The following is a 19,954-nucleotide window of genomic DNA, read 5'->3' as shown; positions in this document are numbered from 1 at the left end:
AAGGAAATGGCAGCCTACTCCAGTGTTCTTGCCTGTGTGTGAAAGCCTTGGGCATCTCTGTCTAAGTTTTGATGAACTGATCCCCTCTTCTCTTTTGCTCTTTGAAACATCATCCATTTAGTACTCTTGCCTTCAATTACCCATTTTGAGTGCCATGTCTTTCCTATCTTGAACCTTGACTAAAACGGGGGGTGATAGGCTGGACCTTACCACCACCTTTGAGTCACCTTGTGAGGTCTGAGAGTCAGGCCAACATGAAGGAGAGAGGAGCCAAGGGAGGAAGAGGGACTGAGTCCTGGCTCCACTGGCTGACCACCTGACTTCAGTGATGCCCAAGGCTTTCACACACAGAATTTTTGTTTTTTATTATGTAATCCAGTATATATATTTTTCTTTGCTCAAAACATCTTGAGCTGACGTTTCAATAGCTTGAAACAGAAGTCTTAATGAAGGTGTTACTAAAAATATAGCTCTAAAGAGAAGACACCTGGATCCCTGATGGTAAAGACTCTACATATGACTTAAATGCAGAACTACCTTCTAGTTCCATTCTCCCTGAGGCCTGATCCTACAGCTGATTCTGTTTTCAGATTTCTCTGAGATTCTGTCTCCCATACACACTACGTGGGTATTACAATATTCATTGTCTTTACTGTAGTTAGCATTAGTGAGTCTCTGTTTCTTGGAGCAAAGTGAACATCATAAAACAGTTCCCATTTTACACATAAGAAAATGGATGCCAAGATAAATGAAGAAACTTCATCTAAGTCAAAGGTAATGTCAAACGTGGACTTGGCAGGCAGGTCTTCTGGCCCAGGGCCTTTCCATGCTACCCCAGCTTTCTTGTGTTCCCTTGTCTCCTTCCCTTATGCTTTCCCCTTCCTATTTGCTCTGAAATGTTGTGGCCCTGCTGCCTTAGTAGTCTAGGTTGTGTCCGTTTATCTAAGGGCACTGATGCTCACCAACTGTCAGAGAAGAAAAGTCATGCTGCTAAGTCGCTTCAGTCGTGTCCGACTCTGTGCGACCCCAGAGACAGCAGCCAACCAGGCTCCCCCATCCCTGGGATTCTCCAGGCAAGAACACTGGAGTGGGTTCCCATTTCCTTCTCCAATGCATGAAAGTGAAAAGTGAAAGTGAAGTCGCTCAGTTGTGTCTGACTCAGCGACCCCATGGACTGCAGCCTACCAGGCTCTTCGGTCCATGGGATTTTCCAGGCAAGACTACTGGAGTGGGGTGCCATTGCCTTCTCCGTGGGCTTATCTTTTTCTGAGTTTCCATCCCTTGTCACTCATTTGCATTTAGCACGTGCTACCCTATGAAAGTTTGGGAGATGTTAGATAATGTTAACTTGTACTTTTATTTAGCTCCCCGAGTATTCATAACTTACCATCTCAGGTGAGAGTACATTTATCTTGTATCGGATTCATCCTGGAAAAGTCTCTAGTACCTAGAACAGTATTTAGTTCACATTAGAGAATCAGTGTCCAGTATCCAGTGAGTATCCATCGACATGATTGACTCAAAGCATCTTATATTAGGCAAAATGCTGAGGAAGCTGCTGTGACACATGATAGTGGCTCCAACATGACAGAAGTCGACCTATCCCACAGCCCGGAAGTGGGTGAACAGTCCAGGGTAGTAGGCAGGTAGCTCTGTTCTATGAATTGATGCAGGGACTCCGGGTCCAGCTTCTTACTCTGCCATTCTGCTTATGGTTAGAGCTGGCTCACTCATACCACGTTCACATCTTGGCATAAGGAAAGGAGGAAAGGGAAAGGGAAGGGAAAGCAGGTAGTTTTCTTATTAAAATGTGACTTGAGTGCGCACATATTATCTCCGCTTGTAGCTAATTGGCTAAAACATTGTCACATGTTCAAACGGACTTGCAAGTGATGTTGGGAAATATAGAATATAAATGGTCAGTCGTGTGGCTTGATAAAACTCAGAGCTCTATTGTTAAAGACAAGAAAGACCATGTAATATCCAGTGAAATGACTAAATTTTTAAAAGAGCGGGTGGGAGAAATCCTTGGTCATTCCTGTCCTAGGTATTTACCTAAGAGTAATCAAACCTGTGTCCACAGAAAGACAAGGAGATAAATGTTCATGGGAGTCTTAGTCATAATAGCCAAAAACAGGAAACAGACCAAATGTTCATCAACAGAATGTTTAAACATGTCATGGGCTATTCATCCAATGGACTATTATTACTCAGCAATTAAAAAGGAACAAAACTGCTGATACATGAAGCAACCAAGGTTGACTTACCCATTTAGCATAGTAGGCACAGTGCCCAGGCCCATGAAAATGTTTTAATTTCTTTTAAAATCAGAAGGAAAAAATGAACTTTTAGGTTGATGAAAATGTTTTATTACATAATATATATTTGTCATTATAGCAACACAGTTATAAGAGATAAATTTTATTTTTTATGAAGGAAGGGGCTCATTGAAGTGCATAGGATCCATGAAAGTCATAACACAGACCTACAAACAATAGAGATGAATCTTAAAAACATTATGCTGAGCAAAAAACTTGAGACAGAAAAGAGTATGTGCTGTATGATTATATTTAATGAAGTCCTATAACAGACAAAACTAACCTACTGATAGTTTAGAAAATGGTTGCCTTTGGGATGGCAGGGATTGAAGGCACTTTCTGGGGTGACAGAAATGTTCTGTATCTTGTTTCTAGTGGTGGTTGTGAAGATGAATACACAATTATCTAAAAGCATGAAACAGGACCTTTTCCATCCATGAATTTTATTCTATGTATCCATGCTGAAGAATTGATGCTTTTGAACTGTGGTGTTGGAGAAGACTCTTGAGAGTCCCTTGGACTGCAAGGAGATCCAACCAGTCAATCCTAAAAGAAATTAGTCCTGAACATTCATTGGATAGACTGATGCTGAAGCTGAAACTCCGATACTTTGGCCACCCGATGTGAAGAGCTGAGTCATTGGAAAAGACCCTGATGCTGGGAAAGATTGAAGGCAGGAGAAAGGGATGACAGAGGATGAGATGGTTAGAAGGCATCACTGACTTGCTCATAAGTTTGAGCAAGCTCTGGGAGTTGGTGATGGACAGGGAAGCCTGGCATGCTGTAGTCCGTGGGGTTGCAAAGAGTCAGACACAACTGAGCAACTGAACTTAACTGATTTTATTGTATATTAATTATGACACATTTTTTTAAAGAGAATTAACACTACAATGCTAATCATCTCTGCAACAGATTTGATTAATGAATTCTTGAGACAGTGTTAGCTGGCATGGTTTTAAGTTGCCTTTTAGCAGAAAAGCTCTAGGAACTCTAATAGAAGAATTCAACACTGTGGCAGACCAGCAGGGAAGGAAACACTTTGCTCTGTATCAGTTAAGGTTTTTGGTTGCAAGCAACAGAAAATAGCTCTGGTTAGCTAAAGCAGAAAATGAAACTATTGCCAAAAAAATAGAAAGGAAAGAAAGAAAAGAATAAGAGGAAGTATAATAAACAGCCTTTGAACACAGGCAGGAATTAAAGAAAGTGAAGCAAACAATCAGACCATCAGATCACTGGCAGATCCCAGGATGCCATTACCCTATACAGTTGCTGTGTCCAACCAAACTCTATCTCAGCTTCCCACAGCATCATTGTATAACCTTCCAAAGTGAAAAACTTGGATGAGAAGTGTCTGACTGGCTGAGCCTAGGTCTCACCTGCATGTAAAATAATTCCCTGGCAGTTGGGAGAGGAAACATGTTTTACTTGACTTCTAGAGTAGGAGGTAGAGCCCTGTATCCCATTAATTTTGGAATTCCCTAAAATAAGACTTGGAGAAGGAAATGGCAACCCATTCTAGTATTCTTGCCTGGAGAATCCCATGGACAGAGGAGCCTGACAGGCTACAGTCTATGGGGTTGCCAAGAGTTGGACACAACTGAATGACTAAGCACAGCACAAAATAAGACTAGTATTTGAATGCTGGGCAGCCAAAAATGACCAAAGTCCACAACACAATCTATCTCTGTTGTACAGGTTCTGGCTTATGATTCTAACTCCTGTCCAGGACTTCCAAAATCTGGGACAGTCCCAGTGTAGATAGCTATGTTCTAATCCATGGATCTTGGCTACGAAGAGTGTACAGGGGAACGGGTGTAGAAGGTTGCTTTGGCTTAACCATCTAGAACCTAAGCAGGGAAACCAATTGTACTGGTGAGATAAGGTGAGAGCCAGAATTGCATAAGAGAAATAATTAAAAGGCAGAGAGGATGGAGGCCTTGGTGATTAATCTAGAATGTGGAAAGGCCTGCCAAAGGAGTCAAAGGGGAGAATCGGAATTTCTGACTTGAGAGGGAAGGGGTGAAGACTGTGCAAATGAATAGACAGTGACACCCAAGAGAGGCAAGGAGCAGACTGGTTTTACTGCTGTTTGGGGGCGGCTGGAAGGGAAGGGTTACGTTTCAATGTGAATTCAAGATGAAGATGTTCAACACGCAGTTGACATTATAGGTTTTGAAAAGGGTCAAACGCAGGTCAAGGCGACTGGCCGGAGACCTTGGATGCAGGCCAGCTCAGCCCAGAGGGTGAGGAAGAACGCTGGAGAGAGAAGCCCAGAGATCCCCGACATTGAGGTAGAGGTCTCCGAGCTTTCTACCCAGATGGGCGCAGCCACGTGCTCAAGGCGCGCCTGGGCCGCACCCTCCGGCCCCAGAGGGCCCCATCCCTCTGGGCGGAGCGAGCAGCGATACCCGGAAGTCACCCGGAAGACGAAGTCCCGGTAGGCGTCGAGCTGGGAGGGGCCCCGCCGAGGCGTGCCAGGGGACGAGGAACTCGGGGCTGGAGGGATGGCCAGATGTCCCGGTGCGCAGCGCTGAGCGCCGCGGCTGCGGCGGGGGTGGCGGCGCTAGCAGCCGCCTTGCTCCTGCTGCAGCCCGAGGACGTGGGGCAGGGGGCCAGCCTCAGGTAACCCCTCCGCTTGGGGGACCGAGGAGGCTCCGTACCGCCTGTGGTTGGAGGAAGGAGGGGCCAGAGTCGGGGACACGGGCTCCCTGGTAACGGCAATTTGTGGCACCTGGCGCAGCCCCTGTTCCAGCCCCTTCTGAGGTGTGGATTGGCTCAGGTGCTGGGGAACGGCCAGGGAGCCACGCCCTGCCGGTGACTCTGCACTTTCCCCTGGGCCCCGACTGCGGAGAAGAACCGTACCTTCCTCCAGACCAACCCACCCACCTTTGTTCCGGGGGAAGCACGGCCGCCCCTTAAACGTCCCGAGACCAGCACCTGTTAATGTTATTTTTGCAGCATGGCCGAGACAGAAGCCCTGCCGAAGCTTCGGGAAGACTTCAGGATGCAAAATAAATCCGTCTTTATTCTGGGCGCCAGCGGGGAAACCGGCAGAGTGCTCTTGAAAGAAATTCTGGAACAGGGCCTGTTTTCCAAAGTCACGCTGATTGGCCGGAGGAAGCTCACGTTGGACGAGGAAGCTTATAAAAACGTGGTGGGTATTTGCGCTGTGACTCAAAAGTGTCCCCGCAGTGTTTCTGCAGGGTTGAGGGTATTTTCTGCGGGATGGCTTGCGGTGGCCCCAGGAGGTGTTCGGACTTCCCTCATAGCTCAGTTGGTAAAGAATCTGCCTGCAATGCAGGAGACCCCGGTTCAGTTCCTGTGTTGGGAAGATCCCCTGGAGAAGGGAAAGGCTACCCACTCCAGTATTCTGGCCTGGAGAATTCCATTGACTGTATAATCCATGGGGTCGCAGAGTCGGACACGACTGAGCAACTTTCACTTCATCTCAAGAGGTGTGCAAGTGTGACCACGATTGGTCTATGAGAGGCTTTACTGGAAGCTGGATTGTATGTCCGAGTGGGCTTCCTCCTCACTTGAACAAAGCCCTTCTTTCAGTCCAGACCCCCATAAGGTAGAGCCTAGGTGAAAGGGAGGCCAGGGAGGAAGAGAAGAGCCACGTTGCCATGGCTTCTAGAGAAAACAGTCCTTGGGCAATTTTCTCAACCCCATTGCTTGTTTTGTTTACCTGTCCACTCCACACTAATGTCAGTGAATCAGTTTGTGGAGTGGGAAACACTTTCTGGCACTGAGAGGTGCGGTTTTTCAGCTGCAAGAATTTGCCCTGCCTGACTTAGGGCTGCAGGCTTGTGTCTGTAAGTTGAATCATCCTTTTCCTGTCACTTACACTTTCTTGGTTGACCCACTGACACAGCAGATTGCAGTCTGGTGCTAATTCTCTAAATATCTGAAGCTTGATCTTGGTGGAAATTTGTAAAGGAAGTAATTTGTAAACTGTGGTAAATTTAACTGTGGTGTAATTCTGATATCTCCAACTGTTGCCACAGGTTTCACAGGTGGAACATTCCAGTTAACAACTGTCTAACAGATGAATGCCCTTGACTCCTGTAGGTCATTTTGCATATGTTTTTGGTCTCAGGATTTTTCTGTTCCAAATGGACATCTTTGTTCAGATGTAGGCAGGTAATATGTGATCTTCATAGTCTGACTTCATGGGGCATGAAGTCGGACACTTCTGGCCGTTAGAAACAAATGGAGTTCTGTGCTTTGATGGTCGAGTTTTGGTGGCACTTCTTTTGCTCAGGCACTTTCTGTAAGCATTCTTTTCTTCAGCACTGGGTACAGTGCCAGGAAAATGCTTTTGAAAGAGAGGGAAAAGCAACATTTTATGTAAACTCCTGGATGATGGGAACTTCTGAAACTTTTCTTTTTTAAATTTCACAGCAAACTTAAGAGGTTAGATGGTGTTTCATGAATGTTCATGAGTGTGAGAATTAGCAAGGGTGCTTATCAAAAGTGCAGTGTTGGCATGAGACCTAGGAATATGGCTTTTTGTCAAGCACCTGCTGCCTGATTGTAGTGCTGGTTTAGACTGAAAGAAAGATTATCTTTCACATTTTATTGCCGAAGGAACACATTTTATTGCTAAGGCATATGAATAACTTGGCCAAAATGATTATCATGCCTAGTAAGCAGCAAACCTAAGACTCAAACCTAGGTTTTGAGATTCCAGAAACCATTTCCTTCCTTGACATTATACCTCATTGGTATTTCTCCTGGTAATATACAGAGAAGTCTTTTATTTTTCCAGAGAGAAAATTATATTTGAACCTGGCTTAAGAGAGCTAGATCACCTGTAGTCCAGTTGTGTGTAGTGTAGACATTTAAGTACATTGTTGATGTTTAAATTTAGATTTATTGCTTTTTCTGGAAGAAAATGAGCTTGCAAAATGTGATGTTAAGTGAATTGACTCTACTAATATTCTCTCATTTATTCTTTAAATCTAGAGGGGGTATTTTTTTCCTGTTTGTTTTGTTTTAATAACATCAAGTAATATACAACTATGTCTCTGTTGTCTAGAATCAAGAAGTGGTGGACTTTGAGAAACTGGATGACTATGCTTCTGCCTTTCAAGGTCATGATGTTGGATTCTGTTGCCTGGGTACCACCAGAAAAAAAGCTGGGGCGGTAAGGAAGAAATACACCCTTTTCCCTTTTCTCTTGTCAGTCACGTCAAAGATTCTGTTTTTGCTCCCCCTTTTGCTTTCTATTTGCTGTGCTTAATTAGCACATTAATTAGCTAATATTAGCACTTAACACTTAAGATTCCATGTGCTGCCCTAGTATTTGCTATACTTTGAATAGTACTGATAAATTCATCTTACCTTCAACATAATCCTTGAGTTCATATCCCATCATAGATATTTCATGGTCTTGCCTTTTGCAAATATTGTGGTCACTCCATCCTCTAACTAAGGTTTGAGTAAAAGTAACTGGCTCATGCTCTTAGCAGTAAGTGTTTTTGTTTCTTTATAAATGATTTAAATTGATCTCTCTCACTTGAGTGATTTGCTTCAACCTATTTCCATGCAGAGCCTTAAGCTTCTGTGCTAGAACATCAGAACAGAGGCACGATTCAGCTAGCTTCCAGTGATGACTCAGCCTCCAGCGATGATTCAACCCCTGTGGTGATTCAGCCTTAACTGACTCGGAACTGTCTTCACACACATTTTATTTGCTTTTTAATGATAAATTGCATTCTAAATTGCATTGGCCTCTATCTAGAAGTCAAACTTTACTATATAGTTAGAAATCAAAGCTTACTATGTAGATCCTGGGGAAGTGTTAATGCATACATCTTATTTGATTCATACCTTGACTATAGTTTATCTCTCTGACAGAATTTACTTGCTGGAGTTAAACATGTCTGTTAATATGCAGGATGACGATGGTCCCATGCGGGCTTACCATAGGTTTATAAACAGGCCCGGGCATCAGAATCATTCAGAGAACACACAGTTAAGAACTATTGATTTATACCAACCAAGAAGTTAGGCTCAGATATATTTCTCTGGACAATCCAAAGAATAATTGTATTTATGCTTTCATTAGGGATGAATTTCCAGATTTTCTGTAGTTTTGCCATGTGCCCAGAGGAACAGTCTGGTTTATGAGTTCTTTGCTGAGAAGTGAGGATTATCAAGAAGTTTGACTCTCCCAGGAATTGGCATATCATCTTTCCAACGAAGGGTCATTTTCCTGCCGAGCAGCTCATGCAGTCTTTTCTTTCCCAGGGACAGTCACAAGCCTTGTGTCCTCTAAAAGCATGGAAAAATTTTTGTTCTAGTACACTGCAGGTTCCACGGTCTCAACTGCCAACCTGACTTTGGTGGTGACTCAGCAAAATAAAAAACACTGCATTAGGCATAGAGCGGTTGATTTTCATGACAGAAGGCAAATCTCATAGGGCTCTCCAGGGGAAGGTCTAAATTGTTTTATTGCATTCAAATTGCATAATGCAGTTTTAATCAGGATTTGGGTGTGTTCCCTATCTAGAATATTTTTTTGGGGGAGGGAGTTTTTTCTCCACCCCACAGGCTGCTCAATACCTTTCATTCTCCAAACAGTTTGAAAAGATAAAAGTAACTAATGAGTAAGGAAAAGACTAGTAAACCAAATATATAATCTCAGAAATTAGTTAAGGCATAAATGGTTTAAGATAGTGACAGGAAATAAGCTGACATTTCTTCCAGAAAGTCTTTTTTGTTTTTAATTTGAAACTAATTTAGATTGGATGCAGTATGAAGCTTGGAGGTTGTGATGACTTAAGGCAGTTTAAAAGAAGTGACAGTTCACAAGTGGCTAGGTACTTGTTTGATGGGGGCCTCACCCTACCTGGTATTCTGGTCAGGAACCCTGTCAGTTTGGTTTTTTTTTTAAAAAGGTCATTGGATGGCTTTTGCAAAGTTGGTGGCTAGCTAAGTGTCATTCTGTAGCTGTTTTGTAACTGAAATAGCCCACATTTTCATCTAGAACCCGAGTTTCCAGTACAGGAACTTCAAGAAATTCAGGGTTTCTATCTCTAGTGTTGAGGTCATCAGAGTAGCCCACTTATTTCCCTCCGACCTTCATTGTATTAGTTTGCTAGGGCTGTCATAACAAAAAATGATAACCCCCGTGGCTGAAACAACAGGAATTTCCTATCTCCCAGGCCTGAAGCCTGCACATCTGAGATTGGGGTATTGACAGTGTTGGTCACTTTTGAGGGCTGGGAAGGAAGGATGCTTTCCAGGCTTCTCTCTTTGACCTGCAGATGGCTGACTTCTCCCTGTGTCTCTTCTCATAGCGTTTTTCCTACGTACTTGTGTGTGCATGCTAAGTCACTTCAGTCTGTCTGACTCTATGCGACCCTATGGACTATAGCCTGCCAGGCTCCTCGGTCCGTGGGATTCTCCAGGCAAGAATACTGGAGTGAGTTGCCAGGCCCCTCTCCAAGGGATCTTCCTGACCCAGGGGTCAAACTGGAGTCAATGTCTCCTGCACTGGCAGGTGGGTTCTTTACCACTAGCGCCACTGCCTGTGGCAGTGTTCAAATTTCTCCTTTTTATAACAAGTCTAGTCGAACTGAATTAAGAACCACCATACTCAGTATGGGGCTTCCCTTGTGGCTCAGACTGTAAAGAATCTGCCTGCAATGCGGGAGACATGGGTTCAGTCCCTGGGTCAGAAGGGTATAGCTTCCTGGAGGGTATCCCCTGGAGAAGGGTACAGCTACCCACTCCAGGATTCTTGCCTGCAGAATTCCGTGGATAGAGGAGCCTGGCTGGCTATAGTCCATGGGGTTGCAAGGAGTTGGACATGACTGAGCAACTACTCAGTATGACCTCATCTGAACTAATTACATCTGCAAACAAGGGCACATTAACTGGGGATTAGGCCTTCAACATATGAATTTTGAGGTTGCAACCTCAAATACAGTCTACCAAGATTTCTACTGACACTGGTGCTAGGGTCTGTTAGCCCGTCTTGAGCTGTTTGCAAAACCATTTCCTTTAGCAGCAGCTGGTGAGATGCTGATCTTCTTTTCACATTCACACGCCATAGTTGTCTAATCAGTGCAGGGACTTCATGACCTAATCCAGATGTGTTGTATCAGAGGTTGACTTCATGACCTGGCCCTAATCCAGATGTGTTGTATCTGAAAGCGTGTTTTTAATAGGCTTCTTGGGGGGTTCTGATGCAGCCAACTCTCTTCCTCATGCTGGGCCTGCTTTCAGGAGGCGTTGGGCAGTGTTAGTCCTCCTCACCTGCTGGTTTTCCAGGAACTGTTGACCCAGGTGACCTTCACATTGCTTTGGTATGTAGCTTACGTGCCAGTGAACTTTGAAATATCCCTTGAAAACCAGATCTACATTGGCTGTAAGTGAAGTGCAAAAAACTCACAGGTGCCACTGAGAATGGGGCTTTCTCCTTATTAAGAGAAGGATTTGGTTAGTGAGTTTGAAGGGGGTGTTATTGTAGTTTCTTCTTTTCATTTATCTCCTCACCAGCTCAGCACAGGATTCCGAAGTCCAGGCTTTTGGAGTCTGTCAAATGAACGGTGCCATTAATGTGATTAACACAGCTACTGTCACGTTTATTAGGCATCATTGAATCTCTGGGCTTCTGATTCTAATAATACACTCTTCTAAACCAGGCGCTTGCACGCTGCTGTGGGCCGAATACAGCCTGCCTGTTTTTGAATAGCCCTTGAGCTACGAATGTTTTTATATTTTTAAGTGGTTAAAAATTTTCAAAGAGGAAAAATGTGTCATGACACATGAGGATGTAAGAAATTCAAATTTCTGTATCCATAAGTAAAATTTTATTGAAATATTCTCATTACTTTATCTATTATTAATGGCTACATTTGCACAATGATGGCAGAGCTGTGTAATTACAGTTGTAAATCTGCAAATATTTACTGTCTTATCCTATAGAGGGAAAGTTTGCCAGCCCCTGTTGTCACCTCTACTGTTTTCTTTGATGTCTAGAAGGGGACTTGTGAAGTGGTGAGGTCCCAGATGGTTCAGGGAACCCAGATTATAGGCTCTGTTTGGATACCGAGTGGCTATGGGGCCTTGGGTATGCCAGTTAGCTCCTGTGGACCACGGCCTCCTTGTCTGTGCTGAGAGGGAGATGACCACTGCAGCTCCTTTGGCCTGCAAAATTCTTTGACTTTTAAAACACAGAGAAAAGAGTGCTCCGAATGGAAAAAAAAAAAATGTGTGAGAACATGGAGATTGACTCAGGAATCTCTGTAAGATTTTGTTTTTCTCTCCAGAGCTCCTTTGCTCACCAAGACCTTGCTTCCTACTCTGTACATGAAGTACAGATGTGCTCTCCAGGACAGGAACAAATGGGGTCTCAGGTCATACCGTCCATTGTTGGTCAGCATCTCTTTGTTTTCTAGTCTGATTTGTAGGGTTGGATTGAAAAGGGAGTGGAGGAGAAAGAATCTGAAGCAGAAATATGGCCAAGTGGGACCCTTTGCAGGATGATAGATCCTCCTTTCTTGGGAAAGATTCTTCTTGACCTTGCGTCATTCCCGCTGCTTGCTTGTCGTATCAGTCAGAATTGAAATACTGTGTCAGGATGAATTATTCCTAAGGCACAGTGTTCCCAGTGTGCAGGCGTTGGCAGATTAGAAAGAATACTTAGTAGCTTTGGATTGTCATAAGACTTAAAGAGTAATTAGAGAATTTATCTCCTTAGATGTTTGTGGAGCTCACAAAGCTCTCTCTGCTGGGTCATATAAGTATATTGTGTTTATTCTTTTGAGCTGGTACTGGAAAAGGAAATTTATAGTGGCAATTTATTTAATCAATTCCTTTTTCTAGAAGGACTCTGATTCCTCTCTTAGGGTAAAACACACCGACTGTGGATCGTAAAGACACGATAATATAATGGACTTAATGCTCTCAGAAGAGACGTCTTTTTTTTCCTGCTATATGGTTAGGGAAACTAAATATGATTTTTTTGAAAATTGTGTTTCTGGGATATGGAGTAGCGTGTTTTGGTTTCTTTTTCTATTGCGTTTTTATTTGAGTTGCTAGAGAACAAGAAAGGGTGTTAATAATTAGATTTTAAAGATAGCTCCCTTTGGTCTGTAAACAGCATCTTCCTCACTCCAGAGAAAACCAGTTGTGTGTCGGTGTCTCTGACTCCGTCGCTGGGATCCACGTTTAGTTTGGTTTCCAAGTCCTTGACAGCCGTTGACCCCTTTGCTTTTGAGTTTCATTCACCAGCTAAAAGGCCACGCATCAGGGTGGGGGAAGTGAAATTCAAAGTTTGTGGGCTTGGAAAAATGCGTATTTATAATCAGCTTGAGGGCTCAGAGGATTTGTGAAATCGTTTTGGATTAACAGCCATTGATTGCTAATAAAACAGTATTTCGCTTTGTCCAGAGTACAGCGGTGGAGAAAGGTATGGGCACCTTGTCAACAGGGCCCATTGAGCAGGGCTGATGGGCCAAGCGTGGGGGTCGCAGCAGCAGCAGCGTGGGTGCTCGTCCCGCAAGGAGCCCTTGTCAGCCCTTTGCCAGGCGGGTGACAGGAGGGACGCCAGAGGCTGATGGCTGGGGTGCTATTGATGTGCCTTAGCTGACTAATCAGATTGAAAAAAGTCCCATGGTATTTATGTCACTTTAATTTTCATCAAACAATCGGAGACGGCAGGACTCTATTAAGGAGAGGTTGATCCAGAACTAAAGCCAAATAAATTGGGGTCTCAGTTTAATCAAATTATCCCTTTACTGGCCCTGGATTAAGTGAGAGGCACGGCGTCGGTCTAGAGCCTTGTGATTGGCTGAAGCTTTCCCTTATTTTTAAAGACGCTGATGAAAGAAGAAACGTTTTTTAACAGATAGTTCTAATAATCCTTCTAAGAAATAGTGCTAAACCAGCAGCAGCAACAAAAAGGAATTTCACTAGTCACCAATGTAATTTTATTGGAAATCATGGACCTGTTACCAAAATCAGAGTTCTGCTGAATTGGAGTGAGGGGAAGAAAATAGATATGGAAGAGAAGTAGAGTGTTTTCAAATTTTTCGGTGTCATTTTGGGTGGTTCTTGGCACATTTTCAGCACATGTAAAATCTCAATTCAGAGAATGGCTCAGAAGAGATCAGTCTCATCCCACTCTCAGAGTGTGCTGAGTATTAAAGTTAGCGTGCTGCACACCCATTAAGAAAAGCAGCAAGAGGGAACTGCATTCGGTGTGTAGGGTGGGTCTTCGAGTCCAGTATTAGGATTGAATCTCAAAGTCTACAACCCAAAAGGAGATGGGGATGATAACCTGGCTAAGAGTTAAGGTTATATCATCTAAAAAAAGGAAAGGCAAAGGAACAACAGACCTGTCCTGCAGGTCGTGGACATAGTCAAAGATTCTCTGTGGGGAGTGATGAGAGGACAAAACAGGATTCTGGGGTAACAGTGATGCTCTGTTTCAGGGTCTGGGAGCTGGTTGCAGAAGACGTTTAGCTTATGAACACTTTATAGCCAGTCCTATACTGAGAATATGTTTTCTTTTATGATCTACTGCCATACAAAGTCTGGAAAGTTCGCTTGGGCCCCTTGTTTTAGAATTGAATTCTGTATTAGTTTCCTATTGCTGCTGTAACAAATTCCCTCAAAGTTAGTGGCTTAAAACAATGTAAATTTATCATCTTCTGGTTAGCAGGCTGATGTGGATTTTGCTGAGATAAAATCAAGGTGTTGACAGGGCTGCATTCTCTTCTGCAGGCTCTAGGGGAGAATCCATTTCTTTACCGTTTCTGGCTCTAGAGGCTGCGGGGGTTCATGGTCCCTTCCTCTATCTTTAAGGCCAGCAATGGGGGATCCAGTGCCCCTCACACTGCCTGACTCCAATCTCCTTTTCTGCTACCCTTTTCCACTATAAGGACTCTTGTGATTACATTGGGCCCACTTGGATAATACAGAATAAGCTTTTTCAGCGTCAAGGTTGTTGTTACTGAATGTTGTTGTTCAGGCGCTAAGTCGTGTCCGACTCTTTGCGACCCCATCAAACTGTGGAAAATTCTTAAAGAGATGGGAATACCAGGCCACCTTCCATATCTCCTGAGAATCCTGTATACAGGTCAACAGTTAGAACCGGACATGGAACAAAGGACTGTTTCAGAATTGGAAAAGGAGTACCTCAAGCCTGTGTATTGTCGCCCCACTTATTTGATTTGTATGCAGAATAAATCATGCAAAAGCCCAGGCTGGGGTGAATAACAAGCTGGAATCAAGATTGCTGGGAGAAACATCAACAACCTCAGATACACAGATGATACCACTTTAATGGCAGAAAGTGAAGAGGAACTAAAGAGCCTCTTGATGAAGGTGAAAGACGAGACTGAAAAAGCTGGTTAGCAGCCATAAGTCCACCTGCACCCTTCATTCACCTTGGCCGTGCAGCCTCGAGCACATTCACAGGTGTGGGGATTAGGATGTAGGCATCTTTGAGGGGCCAGTATTCTGCCTGCCACAACAATGGATTAGTCCTGTCATTAGCTGGAGATGGTGTGAGGTAAGAAGGAACATGGGTACAAGTGGGAAGCCCTGCTTAGAGAGTCGGGAATTTGCATCCTGCTCTCAGCTCTCTCCCTTATTAGCTGGGAGTTCTTGGATTGCTGGACCTTGTGGTCGGTCACATCTCCACAGTGAGGGGGTTGGCTGTGATGTTTCCAAAAGTGCCTTCTATCTATCCTATGAAAGATACATACATTTAGGGTCAAAAACTACGAGAGGGCAGATTTTGTAAAATTCATTTACTCTTAATTGAAGGATAACTGCTTTACAGAGTTTTGTTGTCAAGCATCAGCAAGAATCAACCTTAGGCACACCCATGTGCCCTCCCTCCCAAACCTCCCTCCCATATCTCTGCCCGTCGCATCCCTGTAAATGGTTACAGAGACTCTGTTTGAGCAGATTTTTAATTAAAAACAAACAAACAAAAAAAATCACTGGGACAGTAATCCAGCCTTCAGATTTGGAATCTTCCTTATGTGTAACCTCATTATATAATTGTGGGTACTTGTGAAGTTCAACTTCAGTGGACTTTAGACTTCTTTTCAGCTGTCCTGAATTTGAAGATGCCTGGCTTTGTGGTGGTCCCAAGAAGCTATTACACGGAATTCTCTTTTCTGGATACAGGCATGTGTCCTTCAGTTAGACCCTAAAAATAAAAATGAATCCGTATTCTCTTGTTTACAGCATCCTCTCCCCTCCTCCTTTGACTGCCTCTTATTTTTTTCCTAGTTGGATTTGCCTTTTTTCTGCTTTCACTGGACTTTTATTCATTCCAGTATTTTTGGAGCACCTACCATGTACTGGGTGTGTACAGATGCTGAGATGTGAACTAAGAAAGACCCAACTGCTACCCTCACTGGACTGAGTCTAGATCAGGGGTCTCCCAACATTCTTAATTATATGTTGTTGTTTATTCAGCTTTTTTGTGACTCCATGGACTGTAGGCTACTAGGCTCCTCTGTCCATGGAATTTCCCAAGCAAGAATACTGGAGCATGTTGTCATTGCCTTCTCCAGGGGATCTTCCCATCCCAGGGATCGAACCTATGTCTCCTGCCTGTCAGGTAGATTCTTTAACACTGAGCCACCTGGGAAACCCCCTTGATTATACACCTGTCAGTAAAAAATTTGCAGATGTACTCCTTACTAACATGTAAAGTGAAAGTGAAGTCGCTCAGTCATGTCCGACTCTTTGCGACCCCATGGACTTTAGCCTATCAGGTTCCTCCATCCATGGGATTTTCCAGGCAATAGTGCTGGAGTGGATTGCCATTTCCTTCTCCAGGGGATCTTCTCGACCCAGGAATCGAACCAGGGTCTCCCACATTGCAGGCAGATGCTTTACCGTCTGAGCCACCCGGGAAGTAAAGTATGTTGTAAAACATAAAAGTTGGAAGTTAAATAGACGTCATTCTCATAGTGCCTGGATAGTGTTGGCAGCCATTCTTCTGAGACACTACCATGTTAAAGTTAACACTGAAAAAAACAGAGAAGACAGGAGGAGGGTGGTAAGACTGTAAGTGACCAAAGACACAGCAACATGAGGCTAAACACCGTTTCCAAGCCTCATGATATTATCGTTCCTTTTGTTGGTTGCAGATTTGCTCGGTGTCTGTGTTTCAGTGTCACTGTCCTTGTTTTTCATCACAGTCTGGCCTTGCTACCGAAGCTGGAACATCCGTCCTGAGCGTCATATCGGAGCCCTTCCCAGGGTCTGAGCCTGATGTTCATGTTTTACTCTGATTCATTTTGCTTGGATCCCCTCCCCTCCCCACCGCTGACTGCTTACCTGCCACCCAAGCTGAGGAGTAATTTTTAAGATGAACTCACAGCTGTTTGGAAAAACTCATTCTTTTTGCCCTTAGGAGGGATTTGTCCGTGTTGATCGTGATTATGTCCTGAAGTCTGCAGAGCTGGCGAAGTCTGGAGGGTGCAAGCATTTCAACTTGCTCTCCTCTAAGGGAGCTGATAAGTCAAGCAATTTTTTATATCTGCAAGTCAAGGTTTGTGCATGTTTCTGTCTTTTATGTACTTTGGGGAACCCTGGCTTTTTGGCAGTAATAATATAAAAATGCTAGGTAATACCAAAATGCATTAAATGCATTATGTTTTGCATTTTTTATAGCTGCAGGGACTGCTCTTTTGCAGGGTTATATTTAGTAATCAAGAGTGATTTGAAAGATAATTTCCAGTGTCTTCCCCTTTGTTGATTATCTGGTAAGCATGAAATGAAATGTTGCCATCTCTGGTATTAAAGATCCTCAGAACTCTAGCATTAGAAGAGACTTTGAGATAGTTCAGCACATCTTTTTTCATTTTCTACTGCACGTCATCTCTTCCTTCACTCTCCAGACTCTAGAATCTAAAACTATGGAAGAGGATATTTACAAATATTGAGACCTGTAGAAGCAGATTTTCTTCAAAACCCCAAGTTACTCTTGTTGTTAGCATTACAGCAAGTCGGTCTTGATTACATAATAAATGTGTCTTTTGCTAACAGGGGGAAGTGGAAGCTAGAGTTGAAGAGTTAAAATTTGATCGTTATTCCATATTTAGGCCTGGGTAAGTATTCCTACTGCCTAGGAGTACCCCTTTAAGTTGGTTATTCTCTAGGAGCTGGTTTTTCGTTTGAAGAGACTGACAAATAAGATATCTATGATGTGAATAGAAGTTGTATGGAGGGAGAGCACTTCCTCGAAGAACCCAGCTTTGGGCTTTCAAGAAAGGGGTAGATGCCACGTTGTTGGTGCCACGTTCAGAATAGTCTGGAATTTCCTGGGTAGCGTTTGCTGCCTTCTTCAGAATCCTCTTCATGCCCAAATAAGACTGTTTTCACACTGGATTGGTGTTTGGGCTGTCCTAACAGAGTAACACCACAGAATGGGAGGTTACCAGTCCAAGATCAAGGTACCATCAGGGTTAGTGTTGGGTGACGTCACACTGGGGATTAGGGCTTTATCATGAATCTGGGGAGACACAGTTCAATTAACATCCTGTATGGTGTGAGACTCCGGGAGATAGGGGAGGAAGGGGAAGCCTGGTGTGCTGCAGTCCATGGGGTCGCAAAGAGTTGGACACGACTTAGTGACTGAGCAACAACAACAATGGTCTGAATGCAATTTACCATCTCTTCCCCTGCTTTTCTTTTTCTCTTTAGAGTTCTCTTATGTGATAGGCAGGAATCTCGCCCAGGTGAATGGCTGGTTAGGAAGTTCTTTGGCTCCTTACCAGAATCTTGGGCCAATGGGCACTCTGTGCCAGTGATAACTGTGGTCAGAGCAATGCTGAACAACGTCGTGAGACCAAGTGACAAGAAGAAGGAACTGCTGGATAACAAGGCCATCCATGACCTGGGGAAAGCTGATGACTCTCTCAAGCCATGACCACACTGGAGAAATTTTTTTTTTTTTTTTTATTGTCAGATTCAACACCTACCAGCTAATTGGTAATTTCAGAGTTTTAAAAAAAATGTGCTTTGACTATGGTTTTCAGTTTTTGTCCAGTCAAAAAATTATTGTGCTCTGCCTCAGTGTTTTAGAACCTGGGGCTTACCTCATGGCTCAGATGGTGAAGAACCTGCTTGCAATGTGGGAGACCCAGGTTCAGTCCCTGGGTGGTGAAGATCCCTGGAGAAAGAAATGGCTACCCACTCCAGTATTCTTGCCTAGAGAATTCCAAGGACAGAGGAACCTGGTGGGCTACAGTCCATGGGGTTGCAAAAGTCAGACATGACTGAGCAACTAACATTTGCTTGCTTGTACATAAGTAGACATCACCTGGGGAGCCTTTCAAAAATAGAGATCCACCAGCTCTCTGGTGGCCTAGTGTCTGATATTCTGCACAGAAATAAGGGGTTCATAGGAGGGCCTGAGTCAGAATTTTCTGACTCAGAACTTTTGCGTTATGGGCACAGGAATCTGTTGTTGAAGCTTAATGTTCTGATGCCGCTGGCACAGAGGCCAGCTTTGAAATGCTTTTCTGCAAAGTCACAGCAGCAGTGCACACTTTATGTATCATGCAGATGAGTTCTGAACTAAAATTGTTTACATTTGTGTCTTTGAGTTACCCTGTGCTGACTGAGTGTTCAATGTGTAAGTGAATATTGTGCCTTACTACTTCTTTTGGATATATAATAAAAGTTACTATGTAGCCGAGCTTATATAATTCATGGGAGAATTAAATAGAATAATTAATATGAATGGATAAGTCGTGGGTGCCCTTAGATTATTAGAAAATGCCCAGGTTTCATTCAGAATATGCAGTGCATTGACCAGTGGGGTGATAGAATAGCAGCTAATATTTATCAGGGGATTGCGAAATGCCAACCTTTATACGTGCTGTCTGTCCTTTAACCCTCCAAGCAATCCTTATAATTCACATCATCCCCATATCTCAGATGGGGAAACTGAGGCTCACTGTGGCTAAGTGCCTTGCCCAAAGGCCCAAAGCTAAAGCCAGGAAATAGCAGAACCAGGATTCTAACCCAAGTCAGCCTGAATCCATAGCTTCTGTTTTCAGCCACTTGGCAAGAGGGTCCAGTGTCCGTGTATTTCCAGGAAATTCCACCTACTTGTTACTGGATCAGTACATGCCATGGATGCATAAGATAGAAATATTTGAGTTTCTCTATTGGTCTAGGATTTCTCTAATGATTAACCACAAAATGTTCACATAGCCAGTTAACATGTCTCAAAGTGCTTCACTTTAAAAATTATGGAGAAGGAAAGGAAGATGCAGAAGGAAAGGTCAGAGTCAAGAGGAGCACACATCATGGGGCAAAGGATAGCAGTGAAATTCGTCTTAACTTCTGTGCTGGGGGAAGCCAAGTAGTGAATCTCAAGCTTCAGTGGACGCCAGAAGATACAGGCTATCCCCTTTAATGGGTGTGTGTGTGTTGTGCTTATTTGCTCAATCATGTTGGACTCTTTGCGACCCCACGGACTGTAGCCCGCCAGGCTCCTCTGTCCATGGGGATTCTCCAGGCCAGAATATTCAAGTGGGTTGCCGTGCCCTCCTCCAGGGGATCTTCCCAACCCAGGGATGGAACCCAGGTCTCCCGCGATGCAGGTGGATTCTTTACCATCTGATCCATAAGGGAAGTGT

General features: G+C 43.8%; 1 protein-coding gene across 3 annotated transcripts; it reads left to right on the top strand.

Moving 5' to 3' along the window:
- Positions 1-4,578: 4,578 nt before the first annotated feature.
- HTATIP2 (HIV-1 Tat interactive protein 2) lies at positions 4,579-19,000 on the top strand. Of its 3 annotated transcripts, none has more exons than XM_061406207.1 (6): positions 4,579-4,755; positions 5,277-5,472; positions 7,360-7,467; positions 16,717-16,854; positions 17,352-17,413; positions 18,009-19,000. In XM_061406207.1, exons 1-6 carry the CDS (start codon positions 4,637-4,639, stop codon positions 18,232-18,234), a joined length of 849 nt encoding a protein of 282 aa, XP_061262191.1. In that variant the 5' UTR covers positions 4,579-4,636; the 3' UTR covers positions 18,235-19,000. The 3 variants fall into 3 exon arrangements, with proteins under 3 accessions (XP_061262191.1, XP_061262192.1, XP_061262193.1); XM_061406208.1 differs by having other exon boundaries at positions 4,754-4,940; XM_061406209.1 differs by lacking the exon at positions 4,579-4,755 and adding an exon at positions 4,816-4,838.
- Positions 19,001-19,954: the final 954 nt, after the last annotated feature.

Source organism: Bos javanicus, chromosome 29 (genome assembly GCF_032452875.1).
Source record: "Bos javanicus breed banteng chromosome 29, ARS-OSU_banteng_1.0, whole genome shotgun sequence".
Taxonomy (NCBI): Eukaryota; Metazoa; Chordata; class Mammalia; order Artiodactyla; family Bovidae; genus Bos; species Bos javanicus.
The sequence above is the reverse complement of the archived record's forward strand: the minus strand, read 5'-3'. Positions and strand labels throughout refer to the sequence as shown.